General features: G+C 50.6%; 1 protein-coding gene and 1 long non-coding RNA gene across 2 annotated transcripts; both read left to right on the top strand.

Annotated features, from left to right (window-relative positions):
• Positions 1-199: 199 nt before the first annotated feature.
• Positions 200-7,242, top strand: LOC139798894 (uncharacterized). Its single transcript, XR_011727035.1, has 3 exons — positions 200-341; positions 6,410-6,486; positions 6,964-7,242. It is a non-coding gene; the product is annotated as an uncharacterized lncRNA (long non-coding RNA).
• A 4,134-nt stretch (positions 7,243-11,376) lies between these two features.
• TMEM61 (transmembrane protein 61) lies at positions 11,377-18,493 on the top strand. The gene is made up of 3 exons (XM_071749791.1): positions 11,377-11,435; positions 15,601-16,013; positions 17,989-18,493. Exons 2-3 carry the CDS (start codon positions 15,664-15,666, stop codon positions 18,278-18,280), a joined length of 642 nt encoding a protein of 213 aa, XP_071605892.1. The 5' UTR covers positions 11,377-11,435; positions 15,601-15,663; the 3' UTR covers positions 18,281-18,493.
• The last annotated feature ends 587 nt before the right edge of the window (positions 18,494-19,080 follow it).

Raw genomic sequence — 19,080 nt, 5'->3', positions numbered from 1 at the left:
GGAGAAAGAAGGAGACAGCCCACTCCAAAACGTTGTTTGTGCTTTAAAACCCTGCTGGAAGATTTCTCTCCTCCCACTGTCCACGATGGAGCCTGAGGGAAGATTATATAAAGTCTGTGAAAAAAAAAAAAAAATAAGGCTTTCTCTTTTTGTTTTTTGTTTGCTTGTTTTGTTTTGTTTGTTTGTGGTTTTTTTTTGCTTTTAAGCTAAAAATCGTGGTGTCCCTCAAGAGGTTTGCTGTTTGAGAGGATGGTGGCAGAGTCATCCCAGGAGTTGCTGAGCACTGTCAGGAATCCTGGAGTCTGCCACAGCACCACTGGATTCAGGAAGGAATCTGTTTGGTGAGCACCTACCAGAGGCACTGACACATCAGGTGGTGCCACTTCCTCTTTGTCACTGGGACAAAGAATCATCTTTGCCTTTAGATGCAAAATACTGGAAAACACCAGGCTGGGAGGGATTGCTGCCTCAGGGTTCTGTCTCCTTCAGACATCTGGCAGGCATTGTTTTCAACCCATCCATTCTTCCTCCCACTGCTTTTATCAAAATACTGATCTGAAACTTCCCTGCTCTCATGGATGAAAATGGTCTTCTCATCTCCAGCCTCAATTTATTCACAGCTCAATTATATTTGTTGCACTTGTGCCTTGCCTGCCCACTTGCTTTTTCTTGCCCCTGAGTTGATGTGATCTGCTTTGTTTCCCAATTTGTCTGCTGACAGGAATGGTGCCTAGAAAAGAAAATCCCTCTGCCCTAAGAGAGGTTGTTTCAACCTCTCTGAAGGAGCTAAATAATTATTCCTGATCTGAGCATGATCAAGTGCAGGGCTTACTGGATAACAGCATCATTTATTCATAAGGGGATATCTGTACCTTCAGTGTAAATATTGTTTTGAAAATGTTTTTATGGAGACCCATTAGGAGCATTTATAACATTTTCCACGTTCTGCTCTTGGGAGCAGGAGAGGTGAGCTCAAAGATTGTGATGTGGAACTGCTTCAAGCAGAGGAGTGAACCACCATTAAGATGTTTGGAAATGGCCTGTGATGCCAATCATCAAAAAAAACCAGGAATTGGGAGGAGCTGGGGGAAGGCCAGACATGTTTTAGCAGCTGCCTTTTTATAATTTTAGTTCTAGGTGTGAGCAAAACAGACAACAATCTATGTAGGCTTAGGAAAGCATCATCTTGCAAATCTGGTTTGAAAAGAAAAGCTAAGATCCCCTCAGTATCTTTGGTAAGACTCAAATCTCTGGTCTCTTCAATTAAATTATCATTTTAAATGTATTTAAGCTGTTGGTGCTTCTTAAAAAAGCAGCCCTCTGCCTCTCCTCCCCCCCTCTCCTGCCATCCCATCCACCCACTCACACTGTTCTGGGCACACTGTGCAGTTCTGCTGTCACTCAGTAGAGCAGGTTGGGGAACTGATCTGACTGAAGAATGGAGCTGGGTGTTAGATAATTTTATTTTTTTTTTTTTTCCTTTTTTCTGCCTGGATCAGTTCTCTGGCAGAGTTCACCCCACCCTGCTGAGACAGTGGGGCAGGACTCTGTTAGCAACCAGGGCTTAGTAATAATTACACAAAGGCTTTTGGACCAAAAAAAAAAAAAATTAATAATAATAATAATAATAAAATAAATAAAAAGATGCATCTGTTTGTCTAAGGCATCTAAAAGGGACATGGTGACAATAATACCCAGAGCATTTGAGCTGCAGACAAAACTGGGCTGCAAACTTCTGTCTCTCAGGAAAGTACCACGAGGCATTCAGAGGAACCAAAGAAAAGCATTGAAAAGGGTTAGAAAGCCTTTTTTTTTCCCCCCCACTCAAACTCTGGTGGCCCTGGTACCGACTGTCACTGCTCTTGGGCGGTACCAGGATGTGAGAAGCACGGAAGTTTTAAGAGTACTGGTTGGGAAAACCAACCAAGAATTTCGGGAAGGCAGCACGGCTCAGTCCAATAAACAAACCAGACCCATGGCTGCTGGGCTTCGGGGGGCATTTTCCCTCATCACCTCCTGTCAGGTTTCCTGCAGGGTTTTTTTGGCACAGAGCTGGTTCTGTCGGGTTTCGGAGGGTTCCAGGGTTGGAAGTGCTGTGTGAGAAGCTCCCTCTGCTGAGAAAACCGAAGCACGTCCAGAAGGAAGAGTCTGATGGGGAAAGTGGGGTGGAGTGGGGCTTTCCCTGAGACAGGGCACATGTCAGGAGTCTTCAGAGCTTTTGTGCATCCAGCAGCTGAAGAAAAATGTGAAATTTCAACTTGAAGGGGGAAAAAATATATATATATACAGGGGAGTCTTATAGACTGATGATATCAGAAGAGCTGCTGGAGTAGTCCAGAGGGATGATGTGTTCTTACATATCAAAAAACAAACAAAAAAAAATTGGTTTTGTGGCACTGCAAGATTTAAAACCCTGGTGTGGGGAGTGCTCTATGCCTACATCAGGATGAACAAGGTTGTACTGAAGCATGCACCCCACTGGACAGCCATGGGATTGGGGTAAAATTCCAGAGGATATGCAGAAGGGCAGCCAAACCCTGGGAAATCCTTTTGATAGCAGAAACCTAAACAGAAAATAAGTGGTGGGACAGCCCTACCTGTTGGAAGAGAAGGGATGTAGGAGTTGGAGTGGCTCCGTGTGACATTTCTCCACCTGGAGGCATAATTGCAAGGCCCAGAAGATTTAAAAAAAAAACCAAACCAAAACAGCAGAGGCATTTCTACTGGTGATGATTCATCAAACCTGAATGCTGTACCTTAGAAAACCTCTTCAGAAGGGTGTCTGAGAAGGATGCCTTTTATCTCACGCTGAAAAATTGTCCAGCTTCCAGGTGGTTTTTTGAGAGGTCTTTATCACTAGAATATCCATTTTCTCAGGTTTCACAAATATTTCATGTGAGGGAGCAGACGTGCAGAAGGACTTGAGGAGCAGGAGGGCAGAGGGTTTACGGAAGCTGTAGCTGTGGTGGCTCTTGGGATTATCAAAAAGGGACAGTGGGATTATAGTTCCTTTTAACAACTGCCAGAGAGCTCTGAGGGAAAGGGAAATACCTTAGACAAGGATCTCGGGTGGCTACTTGAGGTGTAGGTGGACCTGATCTCATGTTGAAGGACTTGTTTCCCATCTGTGATGGGGAAGGGTCTCCAGGTGGCAGTCGCCCAGCCAGCTCAGCACACCTTGTCCTCAGGGTGGCTTTGCTCTTTCTTCCCTGCTTTCCCCTGGTCCTCCCAAGGATGCTCTCTCCTTGTGTGCACTGGGGAGGGCTTTGGGTCCAAAGGAGGGCAACTGGGCTGGTGAAGGGATCCAGCACAGATCCTATGAGGAGAGGCTGAGGGAGCTGGGGGTGTTGAGGCTGGAGAAGAGGAGGCTCAGGGGAGACCTCATCACTCTCTCCAACTCCCTGAAAGGAGGTTGGAGCCAGGGGGGGTTGGGCTCTTTTCCCAGGCAACTCTCAGCAAGACAAGAGGGCACAAGAGGTCTCAAGTTGTGCCAGGGGAGGTTTAGGTTGGACATTAGAAAGAATTTCTTTCCAGAGAGGGTGATCAGACATTGGAATGGGCTGCCCAGGGAAGGGGTGGATTCTCCATCCCTGGAGATATTTCAAAAGAGCCTGGATGTGGCACTCAGTGCCATGGGCTGGGAACTGCAGTGGGAGTGGATCAAGGGTTGGACTTGATGATCTCTGAGGTCCCTTCCAACCCAGCCAATTCTATGATTCATCAAGAGAAGGAGTAACTCTGGTGCTGCAAGGCAGGACAAGAAGCCAGGGGTGCCTGGGCTGTACCCTGTGTGCTGGCACGCTGAGCGTGTTGTGTGGCTCCACTCCTCCAGCAGCCAAGTGTTGTAGAGGGCTGGTGAGACCCCAGTCACCATCTTGGGTGGAAAGAGATGTAGAGTGTGAAGTGAAACTTGATTAACAAGTGGCTGATTCAGTGGCTGCAGCAAGAGACAAAGTCAGCTGCTGGTCAGCACGTTTGCAGAGCCACCAAAAAAAAAAACCCAAAAAACCCACCAAACCATCCCACACCACAGAACGTGCGAGAGCTTTCATGTATTCTCTCTGACATGCTTTAAACCCAGCTTTACAGCTCCCTGTGAAAAGACTGTCTGGGGGTTATAAAAAGAAGCAGCTGTCAAAGGAATTCATCCCTCCTTTCATTGTCACTGGGGCCAGTGTCCTCAGCAGCAGAACTGTGGCCAGGTAGCAGGCATGATGAGCTGGCTGCTGAAGAACCTGAGGCAATAAATACATTATTTCAGACTCATGATTTACCAGACACTTGTGTCAGTGGCCTCTGGGATGCCCAGGGAGAACATTGCCATGACCCCCAGCTGGTGATGAACACTTCCAGGATACCTTCTCCCATCACTTGCCTCTGGCCTCCTCTTGCCTGGGGTGGCCAAATGCCACCTGCAAAAAGTACTCGGGGTGAACGTGCCAGTGAAGGGTGCAAATGTCACACTGGAAGCTGTTTTTCTGTAGAAGCCACATTTTTCTCCCCCTTCCAGCTCCCAGCAAATCTCCATGTGTGTTTAGCCTCCCAGTCCCAGCTGCACTTGCAGCCCCTTTGCCTCCAAACAAAGCTCAGACTTCTGCTGCCTTGGCCCTCACCATCCTCTTTCTCTGGTGCTGTCACTCTGTCCCCTGTCCCCTTTCATTTATGTCAATGATTAAAAAATTTCAGCTCCAGGCCATGCTCCCAGAACATCAGTGGAACTGTAGGATCCAGCCCCTCGGGTTCACTCACCCATGCCAAAGAAAAATAGAAAAGCTGCAAGTGAAGCAAAAAAGAAAAAGAACGGCTGAAAACCAAACCAGTTCAAAACGTTGGTTATATAAAATTTGCTATTACTGTTACCCAGTAGATCTTTGAAGCAATCACAGCCAGATAAGTTAATAATTAAGGGTGACAAAAATATACCATTGTTCCAATAATAAGGAGCTGCATTAGCCTTATCAACAATAAATGGAGGAGTATTTAATAGGGTTCAGTGCTGGGCTGATAGACTGCAAGTGCCCCTTTTTTCCAAGCAAACTGAGTACAAAATCAGGTCAAAAGCTGGTTTCTGGTTTGTCTCAAGCCATTTTACTTCCCTCTGAGTTGCTGACCTGCTTTCAACAGCAGATAGATGAGTTTTTGTGGAAAGCCACCTTGGGAAGTGACTCCCAGGTATAGGGAGCTGAGCAGAAGGAAGCTGGAGGCTTTGGGAAGAGGTTCCTGTCCCATCCTATTGGCAGTGGCAGGATGTGCTCCTGTGTGTGGAGCAACTCCTGGAGATACAGAACAATCTGAGCACTGAATAAATAAACTGGTCCTCATGCCTGCAAATAAATGATTGGCAAAAGTCTCTGCTCAGGATGGGGGTGTGATTGTTCAATGTCCTTTAAAACAAATTCAGCTTGGTAGTCTTGATTATAGAAATAATCTGTAAAAGAAGGCAGCAATTCCAGGACCTCCTGACACAATCACAACCCAATTTTTTCATACTTTTAGCAAGCAGAGAAATGTGATGGCAGCAAAACTGTGCTGATGGGGAGCAGTGGCCTTTCCATGCCCACACGCAGGAATCCTGTGACTCCCAAAACAGACCTGAGAATGGGCAAACACACAGAGCACTTCATCACCCTTCAGCTCACACAAAATCCTAGAAACCCTCCTCAACCCTCCTGAGGTGAGCTGGAGGCTCACTCAACTGCTTTCTCTCTCCTTCTCCTTCCTCCTTCCTCAATGATGCCCATTTTTTTTCACAGGATGCTTCAGAAAAGCATCAAGAGATCAGACAGCAATTGTCATCCCAGAGGATGCTTAATTACCATTATCTCTGGCATCAGCTGAGAGCACCCATAATGATCTCTGAACTTCTCCTGCTGCAAGGTGTCCCTTCACATCCAGGCTGATGCAGATTATAGAGCTGGGATGAGCTCTCCCTCCTGCTGGAAGTGTCACCATGAGTCACCAAAAGAGAAGAGTTTCATCCCTCTGTGGGGTGAGGAGTTGTCTGCCAGCAGGAGCTGACAGTTTTCTGGCACAGGAATATTTACACCTCTGGGGAAGTGAAACTACATTCTTTCAAATCAGATGAGTAGCCAGGCTAGCTCCTAGCTAAGAAAAAGACAGGATATATTTGGGGGAGAAAGATTAACTCTCTGGGCTCTGGAAAACTTCACCAGGAGGTCGAGGAGGGAAGGGATGCCAGGTCCCTGGTGCTTCTTTTGGGTGCTTTCTCTGAGGTTGTGCCAGCAGTTTGAGATGCTGATGGTAAATCATCTGGAGGTGGGAGATAGAGAGACCTTTTTTTTCTTTTTTCCAGTCTGAAGGTAAGTAATTTAGGCAATGTCTTCCATCTGTTTCTTCACATGCATCTTTACATACATCTGTTCCTCACCTTCATGTCCTCTTTCTCCAGCATAGGGTTTGTTTTTCTCTGAGGGAAGAGATAGCAACCAGGACTTTGAAATTGCCTGCAGCTACCTAGAAAAAAAGGTAAGAGGATGAAAATATTCCAGGCTAAAAGAGAGGCAAGGTGTGCAGGCAGAAATAACAGCTTTTCCCAGGTCAACTGCAGACAAGCTTTGAAGACAGCAGACAAGCTTCTGGGCAAAGTAGTACAGGCAGCCCTGCTGTTGGAAGAAAGGGAGTGATATTTGGTGTCTGCTCTATCCTTTTTCTGAAAATCATAATCAGTCTTGCTTTTAAGCCTCTATTTTGCATTTCTCTGCTAAAAAAAAAAAAAAAAGAAAAGAAAAAAAAAAAAGAAAACCCCATTAGCTACTCCCTGGAGAAGACAGCTGTAATAGCTGAGTGCAGTGGACATGCAATCATCCCATGGGTAATGCTGAGTTCTCTGGAAAGCAAATTTAGCCAGTTTTGGTTTTGCTTCTAAATTTTTTTGACCGTGAAGATTTGAAACCCAGGATGCAGCACAGATCCTCAGTAGCTCCCTCTGCTCTGGTCTGATAGGTGCACTCATGACCAGCACAAAGCTTGGCTGAGCAACCTACAAGGCTGAAAATTGATGTTTCTGCCCCGTGAGCCAAATGGCAGCTCATGCTCTAGCAGAGCAGAAGCATCTGCAACGTGTAGAACATGCAGGGTGGTGGGGCATGATGGTGTCAGCACGATGGTTCTGCTTCTGCCCAGAGAAAAAAGCTCAGAGCTGGAACACACGGAGCACCTGGGGCCTCCCTAAGGCAAAAATCTCCAGGAGCAAAGTTTTGCCTGAATAAAGATTGAACAGAGGTATCAGGATTTAACTCTTTCCTCCCCCTGCCTCTTTTTAAGTGAGTTTCAAAACCTTTGCAGATTTTGGTGGAGAGCTCCTAGGAAGCTCTTGCTGTCCCCATGTGCAACTCAGAAATGTCCCTTGCAGGAAACCCACAGCATTGTCATGTCCATTTATCTACACCACAGCCTCAACAGGAGGATGTGGCACCTTAGCCTGGTGCTCCTGTACTCACACAATTCCCAAATGAAGAGGAGAAGGAATTTGAGATCATTGCTCTTCCATAAAACTGTATCAAAGAGTATCCAGGATGTCCCATCACAGTTCCTCACCATGGTTCAGCTTTGCAAAGTGCTGGTTGGGGCACTGTTACACTCTGGTTAGCAAACTCTTAAGCTTTAAAACACTTTTTAAGCTTTTAAACAGAGGTTTTGAGTCCAGAGGCTTGGTGGACATATTTAGCACAACAGCACTTCAGAAACTGGTGTTAACCAAGTGATGGAGCTGACTGAGGTTCATAGACCTCCTGCTCTTCTGTTTTAATTCCAATCCAGTACAAAAGATTGGAACTAAATAATAATCATGTACAAAATGGGCTTTTGCAGCCAGTAATGTCTCAGGGCAAAAAAATTGCTGCCCACAGAACGAGAACTTCTTGGTGAACCTGGCCACAACAAACAAACACCACTTTGTGGTCGTAGGGAAGGTCACCTTGCACACCCAGACTCTTGGCTTTTCCTGCTGGAGAGCAAGAATGAGGAGTTCCAAACCTTCCAGCTTCCCATGGAGAAGACCACAGGATGGCCAGCTGGAGGCTCAACCCAAAATAAGCTTAAGGACACCAGGGAAAATTGCATCATTTGAAGATCTAGGGCAAATATTTTCAATGCCTAGATACACTTACTGGATTAGGCAGGAGTGCCTGAGCCAGTGTAGCAACTAATGCAGCTAATTAGGCATTTTAAGAAGATGCAAATTAAGGCACTGACAAACAGCAGGAGGTTTCTCTCTTGCTTTACACGTGCTGGATGCAGGACACCACCTGCACACCCTCGTGGCTGCTGCTGTAGCCCCTTACAAGCTCTGCAGGCTGCACCCAGCAGCCCATGCTGAGCCATTCCCTTGGGTGAGGATATCAGGAATTCTCCCTTTCCAGGATGTCCCACCACAGCCACGTTCCTCAGAGTGATGTAGCTTTGGAGACTGCTGGTTAGGACACTGCTACAGTCAGGTTAGCAAACTTTTAAGCTTTAAAACACTCGGAGGTTTTGGATTAGCTTGGAAATCACTCCTCTAGGGATTTAGGCAACATGGGAACCTTGTGCCCCCTAAGTGGCTCTGTCATGGGTGGTAGCAACCTTGCCAGGGGCAGCTGGGCATGGGGAGAGAGGTCTGGGTACCAAATCCCCAGCAGAGATCTGGGACCTGGCCCTGGGTGCCAACACTCCCATCTCCTTTTCTCTTTGGTTCCCTGGTACACCCGAAATTGACTCCTGACTTGGTGCTCTGGTATCACCAACTGTGCCACCACGGGGCAGAAAGTGGGTGCACGTGCACAGACACACCCAGAGCTATTGCAAACACTAAATATTTGGTCTGATTATACAGTGAAATACATTATTTTACATGGGATTTGCTGCAGCAGCAAAACGTGGGGAGCAGAGAACCAAAAAGCAGCACTTTTCTGTGCCAGCAGTGTTGATCAGGCTTACCTGGGGGAGGCAATTACTGAAACAATCTTTCTTCATTCCTCCTTTGTTCCTGTTCTTGCAGGGGCTGTAGCTGTCTTTTAGATCTTCTTGTTTTCTCCACTGCAGTTTCACCGTGCCTGGAATGTTTTACATCTTCTGAACAGAGGTTCTGTCTTTATTCTGAAGAAACCCTTTGCCCATGCTCCATGATGTGCTGCAGCACCTTGTCCAGGGGCAGGAATGTTCTCAGAAAAGGAAAAGGAAGTTTGGCCAAAGGGCTGCTAAGCCCCCCAAAAGGTGCTGGCACCCTCCTGTGATGGGGACACTCTGTGTCTGCCTGTAGCCCAGCTCCCTGGGGAAGGGAGAAGATCCCAGCTGGTTATGGGGCTGGAGGACCAGAGGGCCAGAGCAATGTTTTGGCATGGAGCCACTTCAGTCTGCAGCCCTCTGCTAGCAAGTGCACATAGAGCTGTGCCCAGTGCCACCATGAAGTGCTTCAGGAGCCATTTGACAACCAAACCTCAGCTAAATGCAGTACCTGAGCAGGTGATGAGCAGAAGATGTCTCAATGTCCTTTACCACAAGAGGAACTGGTGATTCACAGTGCTCCTGTCACTCATGGGTGCTCAGTGCCACCAAATCTGTGACAGAGCAATCCAGATTGTCACTCATGGGATCTGTGGGGCCTGATAAGGACCAAGGATCCCGGCGTTTGGAGGAGATGTGGGATTTGTTGTCAGGGATTGCATTATTTGGTTTGAGGACCCTGTTTCACTCCAGCCTGGGGAGGTGAGACCATGCTGGGGCCCCAGGCTCAGGCTCCTCTCCATCCTCGTCCTCAACCTGCCACAGCTCCAGCCTTCCTTGTGCCTCAGTTTCCCCAAGACCATTTGTAAAACTCCTCAGCATTTGCAGGTAAAAGGAGCTGCACACCCACACATCTTCATCTTGTCTGAGTGGCTACCAAGCATATACAAAGCAGATGTGAATTACACAACGGGGCTTTGCATCAGTCCTTGCAGCCTGTGCAGGTAATCCCTGAGCTGGTTTTGAACCAGCAAGCTGAGAAGGTGCAAGCAGTGCAGGAGCAGCAGCCCAGGGTTCAGATCCTGTGTCTGTAGAAATCATAGAATCATAGAATGGGCTGGGTTGGAAGGGACCTCAGAGATCATCAAGTCCAACCCTTGCTTCACTCCCGCTGCAGTTCCCAGCCCATGGCACTGAGTGCCACATCCAGGCTCTTTGGAAATATCTCCAGGGATGGAGAATCCACCCCTTCCCTGGGCAGCCCATTCCAATGTCTGATCACCCTCTCCACAAAGAAATTCTTTCTAATGTCCAACCTAAACCTCCCCTGGCACAACTTGAGACCTCTTGTGCCCTCTTGTCTTGCTGAGAGTTGCCTGGGAAAAGAGCCCAACCCCCCCCTGGCTCCAACCTCCTTTCAGGGAGTTGTAGAGAGTGATGAGGTCTCCCCTGAGCCTCCTCTTCTCCAGCCTCAACACCCCCAGCTCCCTCAGCCTCTCCTCATAGGATCTGTGCTGGATCCCTTCACCAGCCCAGTTGCCTCCTTCGTCCATCAGAGATGCTCAGCTGGAACTCAAGACCAAGCCAATGGATGTGTGAGGGTTGACAGCAGCAGCTCAGTGGTTCATAGAATCTGCCCTCACCCATATGAGGAGGAAATTACTTGAATCCAGGTGCCAGCTGTAAGGCCCATCCTGGACCTTGGGTCAGAGCTTCTTCATCCAGATATCTTAATAAGTGCTGTAGGGTAAAAAATTCCAGTTGGAAGGGGGGGAAGGGGCAATACTGGCTTTGGGCAGAGTGGTGGGGAGAGCAGAAGTGGTCACAGAGCTTGTGGCAGGGATCCTCCTGTCTCAGCCAGGGTGTCCCACCCCTTAGGACAGTGGTGTCCCACCTGTGAGGTATTGGTGTCCCCAGAGCAGAGGTGTCCCACCCGTGGACTAGTGATGTCCAGAAGGCATCCCAGCCTTTCAAGGGCTCTGCAGCCTGAATCTCTCTCCAGGTCCCTGCTAAGCCTGTTCCTCACCTCCAGCCCTCGGGCCGACCGGCTTCTGTCCCACTCCTCCCTTAGGACCAGGAGCAGAACCACCAGGGCCGAGCTCATCCACCACCTCAAGAACCGGGGGCACTTCCATCCTCCCGGACTTTCCCTCCCCAGCATTCTCGGGCCGAGAGACCCCTCCTCGGGTCCGCAGTGCCCGGGGACTGGGGTGGGGATGGTGTCCTTTCCCTTTTTCTTTTTCTCTTTGGTGTTTTGTTTTTGTTTTTCCGTTGTTGTTGTGTTTTGGGTTGGTTTGTTTTTTTTTTTTTCCTCTCGGGGCGAACCAGTTCGGATCGGAGCAGCGTTCCGTGGAGCCGGGACCGCCCCGTGGAGCCGGGTGGGGAGCGATGGGATGGATGGATGGATGGGTGGATGGGTGCCCGCCCCCGGCCCCGCCCGCCCCGCGGGCCGGGCTCCCCGGAACCGCCGCTGGGAGAGGGGTCGGTGGCGGGTGAGTACGGGCAGCGAGGTGGGGTGGGGGGTGACACGGGACACAGAAACCCCCCCTCACCTCGAGTCATCGCTTTGGCAGAAGGGAGAGGCGGTGGGGGCTGTCACCGGTGACCGGGGGGTGACAGCGGGTGACAGAGGGGACAATGGGGTGCGGGGTGGGCGTCGGGGCTTGCTGCGGGAATGTGGGGTACGTGCGCTTGGCTTCCCGAGGGTTTTCCTCCGTCTGGATCTGTGTTTGAGAGTCTGGCAGCGGCGGAGAGGCTCGGGGGCTCTTCCAAAAGCTTTGTTACTACTGTGGTTTGGATGGCTACCAACCCCCTAAGTAATGACAATAATAATAACGAGAGTAAATCATGATTAAAGGCAGGAAGGAATCTCCCTAATGACACCCTCGCACGCCGGTGTGTCTCTCCCTGGCATTCCTCTGGGCACTTCTGTCCCTGGTTTCAGCCCTCTCTGTCCCGAGTGGCGTGGAGGGGTGGGGGTGGAGGTGGATTTCTGCTTGATGGCGGTGGGAGAGATTCAAAACTCTTTTCATTTCTTGTGTCTCTGAAGAAGAGTGTTGCTCTGAGTAATGCTTAGCAGACCCTATGAATCACCATCTGCAGAACTTTCTGTGGGGGATGCTATTCTCAGCAGCTAACTGGAACTATTTAAACTATTAACGCTCGGGTCCGTTTGCCCGTGCAAATCTGTTGCTCCAGGAAGATTATTTCAGAGCAGGTCAAAAAGGAGGAGATGGCAGGGTGGCTCGGAGGGTGGAGACGAGTGTCTGGGAGCTGGCAGTCGCTGTCTCCAGAGGGACAGCCCCTCCGTGGAAGCCTGGGCTGGAAATGCTCACTGGGAGACTTGGCCTGAGTGCCCTGAGAGTGGAGCTGGGAGCAGGCTCAAGGCAGCCAAGGACTCAGGTGCTGCCCCAGCATCACACCTCCCTTCCTGCCCCCGCTCCTTGGACCTCTTCTTCCAGCAGTTTTTGTGCTGAGAAAAACATTGTGGGTCTTTTAAGGAAGCTCAGGAGAGGGTTTGGCAGTGGCACAGTAGCACTGTCACCCAGCCTGGAGTAGCCACCCCCGCACAGGCACTGCGGGACCACGTGCCAGGTAGGCTTGAGGGAGTTTCTTGCATTGCTCCCTGCTCTGCATTGGTTTTGTCAAGAGAGAAGAGTTTATTCTCTGGAGCTGTCAATCTGTCACCTCCCAGAGGCTCTCCACCTCCCCTCCACATCTGCCTCCCACTCGCTGCCAGCAGTCCCAGATGTGCGTGGCACCCGGGGCTGCAAAATTCCCACTCCGTGGGCAGGGGAAATGCAGCATCTCCCAAACCTCCCCACTGGGAATCACAGCATCCCCCAAACATCACCAGGGAAATCCCATCTCCCAAACCTCCCCACTGGGAATCACAGCATCCCCCAAACATCACCACGGAGATCCCATCTCCCAAACCTCCCCACTGGGAATCACAACATCCCCCAGACATCACCAGGGAGATCCCATCTCCCAAACTTCCCATGGGGAATCACTGCAGCCCCCAAACATCACCAGGGACATCTCAGGATCTCCCAAACCTCACCAGGAAAACTAAAAAACAAGGAGTCCTGTTGACTACAGGAGGTGAACATTTCAACTCTCAGTGCTGTTCAGTCCATGTTTTTGGTGCAGAGCAACCTGCTACGTTCCCGTGCATCTGGACTGAGGGTTTTGCTGTAGAGTTTTTGGGTTGTGGGGTTGGGTTTTTTTCCAAATAATATTGGCTGAGAGTTTCCCAGGAACCAGGGAAACGTGATGCTCTCCAAAGGAGCTGGATTCATCCAATAGAATCCTTGAGCTCTCCTGAGCATCTCCTGCTGCAAGTCAATATCTGCTGTGTCCTGGTTGTGTTCTGTGGTGATTTGGAGGAGGATGATCCCTAATAGCATCCAAGAACTTCTCTAACTGGTTTCTAAGAGTCCCTTCTCTGTCTCAGCTCAGCCAAGCCCCTGCCATTCAGGAGGAAGCATCTGAACATGTCCTCTCCCTTGGGGGAAGCTCTGCCTCCTCTCAGTCCAGAATCACTACCTCCTTCCCAGCAGTTTGCCTACAGCTGCTGGTGGGGTGATTTGGTATTGTGACTGTGGAACCAGAGCCAGAGCTGATGGGGTTCCCAGTCCTGCAGCCTTCCTGCAGGTTTCCTAAATCCCACCTCTCATCATGCTTCTTCATTAAAAGTAGATTAGATCATATTAGATTAGACTAGATTAGATTAGATTAGATGGTGTCTCTTTCACTAGGAAGTAATTTGGGTTTCCATTTAGTGGGCCCATCTGATAAATAATGGCTTGAAATAATGTCATTCCACCCCTCCTTGGTCACACCAAACCTGTGCTGAACTTCTCTTCCCTCCTTAGCTCTGGCTTGGCACTTCCAGATCTTGGAGTACAAGCTGAGTCCCCACTGCAGGTAGAGACTGCCTGGAGGAATGGAGGCCAAAGCCACCAGATTATCTTCATTTTACTGACACACAAAGTGATGAAGGTGGAGGTTTAATGTGGGCCACCCAGCTCTCCATCCACCTCTGCACTTGAGCCCCATCTCCATTCTGGACTGGCCCCCCTGTGCAGGTTCCCCAGTGGCACCATAAGAAACCCTCACAGAGGAGTCCCCCAAGACTGAATCTCTAAGGAGGTGCTGGTGCTGAATTCCCACATGATCCAAAGATTTTTTTGCCTACCAAGAAGTGGAAGCTGAACCAGCATCTTCTTTCTGGGCAGGGAGCAAGGCCAGAGGGGATGTGGTGGGACCTCTCTGCCTCCAAAGCTGTTGGTGCTCTTTGGTTAGTTGAGCCCTGGGGATCCCCAAACCCAGAGAGCAGATGCTCATTGTGCTGGAGAAAGGAAAGGACAGTGACAGCCCCATGGATCAGAAACCAGCTCCCCATCCCCAAACCTTCCTGCCCTGGGGAAGGATGGTTGCTGTCAACCTGTGACATTGAGCTGAGAAGTGCCACAGAGCAGGGGCATGTGGCACTGTCTCATCTCTTTAGTTGTCCAACCCATCCCAGAGCACCCTGATGGGATGTTGAAGGTCATGATAAAACCTGTGGGATTCATCATGCCGGAGAGCTGAGAAGCCAGGGCTGACCCAGAGGGAGCACGATTTGATTTTTGCTTGTTTGGATGAAGATTGAGCAGTCCCTTCCAGCACCAGGGTATTTACCTCACCCTTGAAATAAACTGAAGCCACTCTGTGCTGCTTGGGGTGTCTTGAAATGAGACATCAGGAGCCTCACGCATCTCTGTGGTCTGTTGCCTCAACCCCCTCCCTGACCAGCATGGCAGAAACACCTACTTCAGCAGCAGCTCATACCCTCTCCCAGGGATTAGCTTGTATCCAGAACATTCCTGGCTTTTATTGGAGATAGGGAGTGATTTCTGCTCCCATCCTTGGCATGGTCGCAGTGGGGGGGTGCAGCTATTGTGGGCTCCATTAGTCACAGAAGAGCTCTTTGGGATCTCTGCTTGCTCAGCAGCTGGGGAGCCATCCCTGGATGAGGTACCCTGGCTTGCCAGCATCCAAGAGTCGATTTTTCCCTGGAATAACATCTCAGTGACTTTCAGAGATGGCACTCAGCCCCTTTCCCTAAGAAAGCCAGAGGCAGCTCAGCCTTGAATCTCCAGAGCTGTGGACTTTCCAGCAGTGGTGCCAAACACCTGCTGTCACCACAGGACTAATTTACCTCCAGTTTTGGAGGAGAAAGCATGTGCTCTGGTAATTTGGAAATGATGACATCTTAAATTTATGTCCTTTTCCCTAACCTCTCCCACCAACCTTGCTTTGATCCCAAACCCAGCCGGTGTTTCTCCGAACTTGGGAGGAAGTCTGGAATAAAACCCAAAGAGAAATTCTGACCCCGTAGCTCCCTGGCTGGGGTTCCTGTCCTGCTTCCATGGGAGTACTGGGTCATTTCTTCAAAATGGGGATGTTTTTATGGGGCTGTTGGGACATTTATGGGTAAAAACCTGTGGCTGACTTCACCCTGAACAAGGGCTTCCCTTTGGGATGGTGGCAATGCCCTTTCCGATGGTCAGTAATGAGGAAGCGAAGAGTGAAGAGCAAACCCCAGAGAATTCCTAAGTCTTCTTCCATGACCTGATCCCTCTTAAACCTCTCCCCTTTCTTGTCTTGCAGGACGTGGACTCTCTCATGCCTTGTCTCACTCTTCACCCCTCCTAATAAACCTCCTCCTGAAGGATGGCAGCTGCTTCGTTCCGCTACGGCATGACCATCACCGGGGCCGTGCTGCTGGTGACGGGGACTCTGTGCTTTGCCTGGTGGAGTGACGGGGAGGTGGGCACCCCGGCCACCACTGGGACTCATCTCCTGCCTCCCCGGGAAGCTGAGGTGGTTCCCAGCTCCTCCTCCAGTGCCCTGCTCCGTTCCATCAGCTTCTTCTGCTGCGGCATCGGGGGCATCCTCCTCCTCTTTGGGCTCCTCTGGTCCGTCAAGGCCAACGCCAGGGTGGTTTCTCGTCGCTACCAGTACCATTTCCCCAGGGACCTGCAGTACTTCACTGCAGAACCTCTGGAGAAGTGGAACTGCAGGTGGGTGCCACCTCTCCCCTCTGTGGTGGATGCCCAAGGGTGGGTTTTCCCGTGGTTTTCCCAGGTTTTCTCATGGGTGAGCTTGGAGGAGCAGATCCAGCCCTCTGCTCTTCTCCTGCTCCCTGAGCAGAAGCTCTTGCTCATTAGTGTCAAACACTGCCCCACACACCCTCCCTTCCCTTCCTGCTCCTCCATGCCCACTCTGCCTTCTCCTCCATGTCCAGCCTGCCTGTTCCTTGCTCCTCCATGCCCACCCTGCCTGTTTCTCCATGCCCATCCTGCCTGCCCCAGCTCAGCCACAGACTGAGCTCTCCTTGCCCTGCGGGGCCATCACTGTCCAAGGAAGACATCTCCTTAGCAGAGCCACCAAGCAGAAGATCTGAACGCTGGTGGCAGAATGTTTGGATTTGGACATGGGAATGGGTCATCCAGACTTCCAGCTGAAACCTGGAAACCTTGGAGGTTTCCAGGAGGAAAACCTGGAGGGTGGTTGTGCCATCTTTAATGGAAGCAAAATTTGAGTTAAAAGGAAAAAAAAAAAGCAAAAGGACAATGATCCTCAGATGGGCATTGAGAGGGGAGTGGAGGAGTGTGAAGCCCAGTTTGAGGTCTGGGAAGACCCCTTGTCCCACCCCAAAGACCACTGCTGCTTGTTGGGTGCCCAGACTCCTTTGTGAGCCTGATAATTATTCCCATTTCTTGATTTTAAAGGTTTTTGATCAAAAGGTATTTTTTTTTCACAGACTGCTTTGGGAGCCAAGCCAGCTGGCCCCTCCCAGTGCTGTTTGATGGGCTCAGAGCACAGACCTTGGCTCCAGCATAAACCAGGCTCTGAGGAAAAGCAAATCAAACTCTGAGGAACATATAAAACCATAAAAATTCAGTCAGGGCAGGAGGCACCTTCCTGGTTCTCTGGGGGTTTGGGTGCCCATGTCTGGGGATGAGATTTTTAAGCTGTTATGAGCAGCCTAGGTGCCCATGGAGGGGTTTGCTGTGCTCCCCCATGGGTGGGGGCCATGCCAGGGATAAAGTTGGGTGGAAGTTGTCCCTGTACACAAGCTGTGTTTGCTCAGCCAAGTGCTGCTGGAAGTGGCACCAGGCATGGATGGGGTGTGGAGGCTCTGGAAGGCACTGGGGGTGGGATGTCACCACATGGAACTGGCACACCTGGATCTTGCCCTACTATGGGGTGGCTCTGGGGGTTTGGCAGGTGACAAGGATGCTCTCCTGCCCATGGTAACAGCATGGGGAAGACTGAAGGGGCAGAATTCAAGAGGCAGCCTCTCTGCTACTTTGTGGTCACTCTCTCCTGCAGTAGTAGCTCTGAACACGAGTAGTGCCAGTTCTTTGAGACTGCTCTTCCTCTTCTTGGGTGAGGGGTTAATAAAAAAGTGGGTTTTCAAGGTCTGATGGATGGTGCCCTTCCTCCCACCTGCCTCCTCACTTTCCTGGTGCTGGGAAATGGCTGATGTGGTCTTCCCTTGATCCTGGCCATGCAAAACCTGCCCATGTGCTGTCTGCAGCACACACATGTCCACCACGCTCAGGGATTCCTCCAGCTGGTGGGGTTGATGGGTGCTGGGATGCTCTGGTTGATGAGGCACTGGGATGGCTGTGGTTGACAGGGCCCCAACTCCAGTCGGGGAGTGCAGGGATGCTGGTGTTGTTGGGATGATGCTTCAGTTGATATGGGTTTCTTCTCCTCCTTCTCCTTCTCCTTCTCCTTCTCCTTCTCCTTCTCCTTCTCCTTCTCCTTCTCCTTCTCCTTCTCCTTCTCCTTCTCCTTCTCCTTCTCCTTCTCCTTCTCCTTCTCCTTCTCCTTCTCCTTCTCCTTCTCCTTCTCCTTCTCCTTCTCCTTCTCCTTCTCCTTCTCCTTCTCCTTCTCCTTCTCCTTCTCCTTCTCCTTCTCCTTCTCCTTCTCCTTCTCCTTCTCCTTCTCCTTCTCCTTCTCCTTCTCCTTCTTCTTCCCTTGCAGCACCTGGGACTCCAGTGCCATCCCTACATACGAAGAAGCCCTGACCTGCAGACCTGCCCACGTTGCCCCAGCCTACCTCCAACCCACGGGGAGAAAGGAGGAGCTCACACCACCCCTCTACCACTACCTGGAGGAGGAGGAGGAGGAGCCCTGGCAGGGTGGACACCGGCGCAGCTCCTCCGACAGCGCCTTGTTCCGCCCCAGCCCCTCCTGGCTGGACCCCCAGCACCCCGAGGAGCTGCAGGCAACACCTCCCCCCAGCTATGAAAACATCAGTGTCCGGGGGGTCTGAGCCAGGACTCTCTGGGTGGCTGCCTGGTCCTTTGGCTTTGAACCGAGCCCTTTCCATCACCAGGGGCGAGGGAGGGAAGAACTGTCCGGCTTCCCGAGCCATCGGTCCAGAGCTGCTGGGATTGCAGGGCCTCTGGGTGATGTCTCTGGGGCACTGGGGGGGTCACTGGCATGTTTGAAAGCCTTTGTATTTTTAATAAAACCACTGCTGGTTGCAGAGGCTTTGCATTCCCTGCTCTGAGCACCCCTGGGGCTTCCCACTCAAAGCGAGACCTATGTAATAAATTCTGCAGCAAAGAACCAGGAATCTGGCCCCAGCAAAACCAGCTCTGTGCTGCCCCGTTTGCTCCAGACCAAAACCAGCTCTGTGCTGCCCCGTTTGCTCCTCTGCCTTCTCCCTCTCCCTTCCAGCCCTATCTCCATCCCTTCCACCCTACTTGGCCTGTGTACTGACTCCCACCTCTCACTTCATTTGGTTTTGAGATGTTCAGTGGCTCGTGCCTGCGTTCAGGGCAGCCAAGAGCTCTTGGCATTTCAGGCAATGTCCTGTAAAAAGAGACCCTGAGCAGCTGCCCCCCCTTCCCCTTGCTGCCCACCACAAATGGGGTCTGCAGCCTTGCCCAGAGGACAGGCCAACTTCATCAGGAGCTGGTGCTGGTTCCTCCATCCCACCCAAATAATGGGCTGCCCCATTATATATTTGCCCCACAGGCCTGCTGTGGAGCCACAGCCAAATATAACATATTATTCATAATATAGTAGATTTAATAGATAATATTATAGCTAATAATAAATGAGTGC

This window comes from Heliangelus exortis, chromosome 8 (genome assembly GCF_036169615.1).
Source record: "Heliangelus exortis chromosome 8, bHelExo1.hap1, whole genome shotgun sequence".
NCBI lineage: Eukaryota > Metazoa > Chordata > Aves > Apodiformes > Trochilidae > Heliangelus > Heliangelus exortis.
Note: the sequence above shows the minus strand (reverse complement) of the source record. Positions and strands in the feature narration are given on the sequence as shown.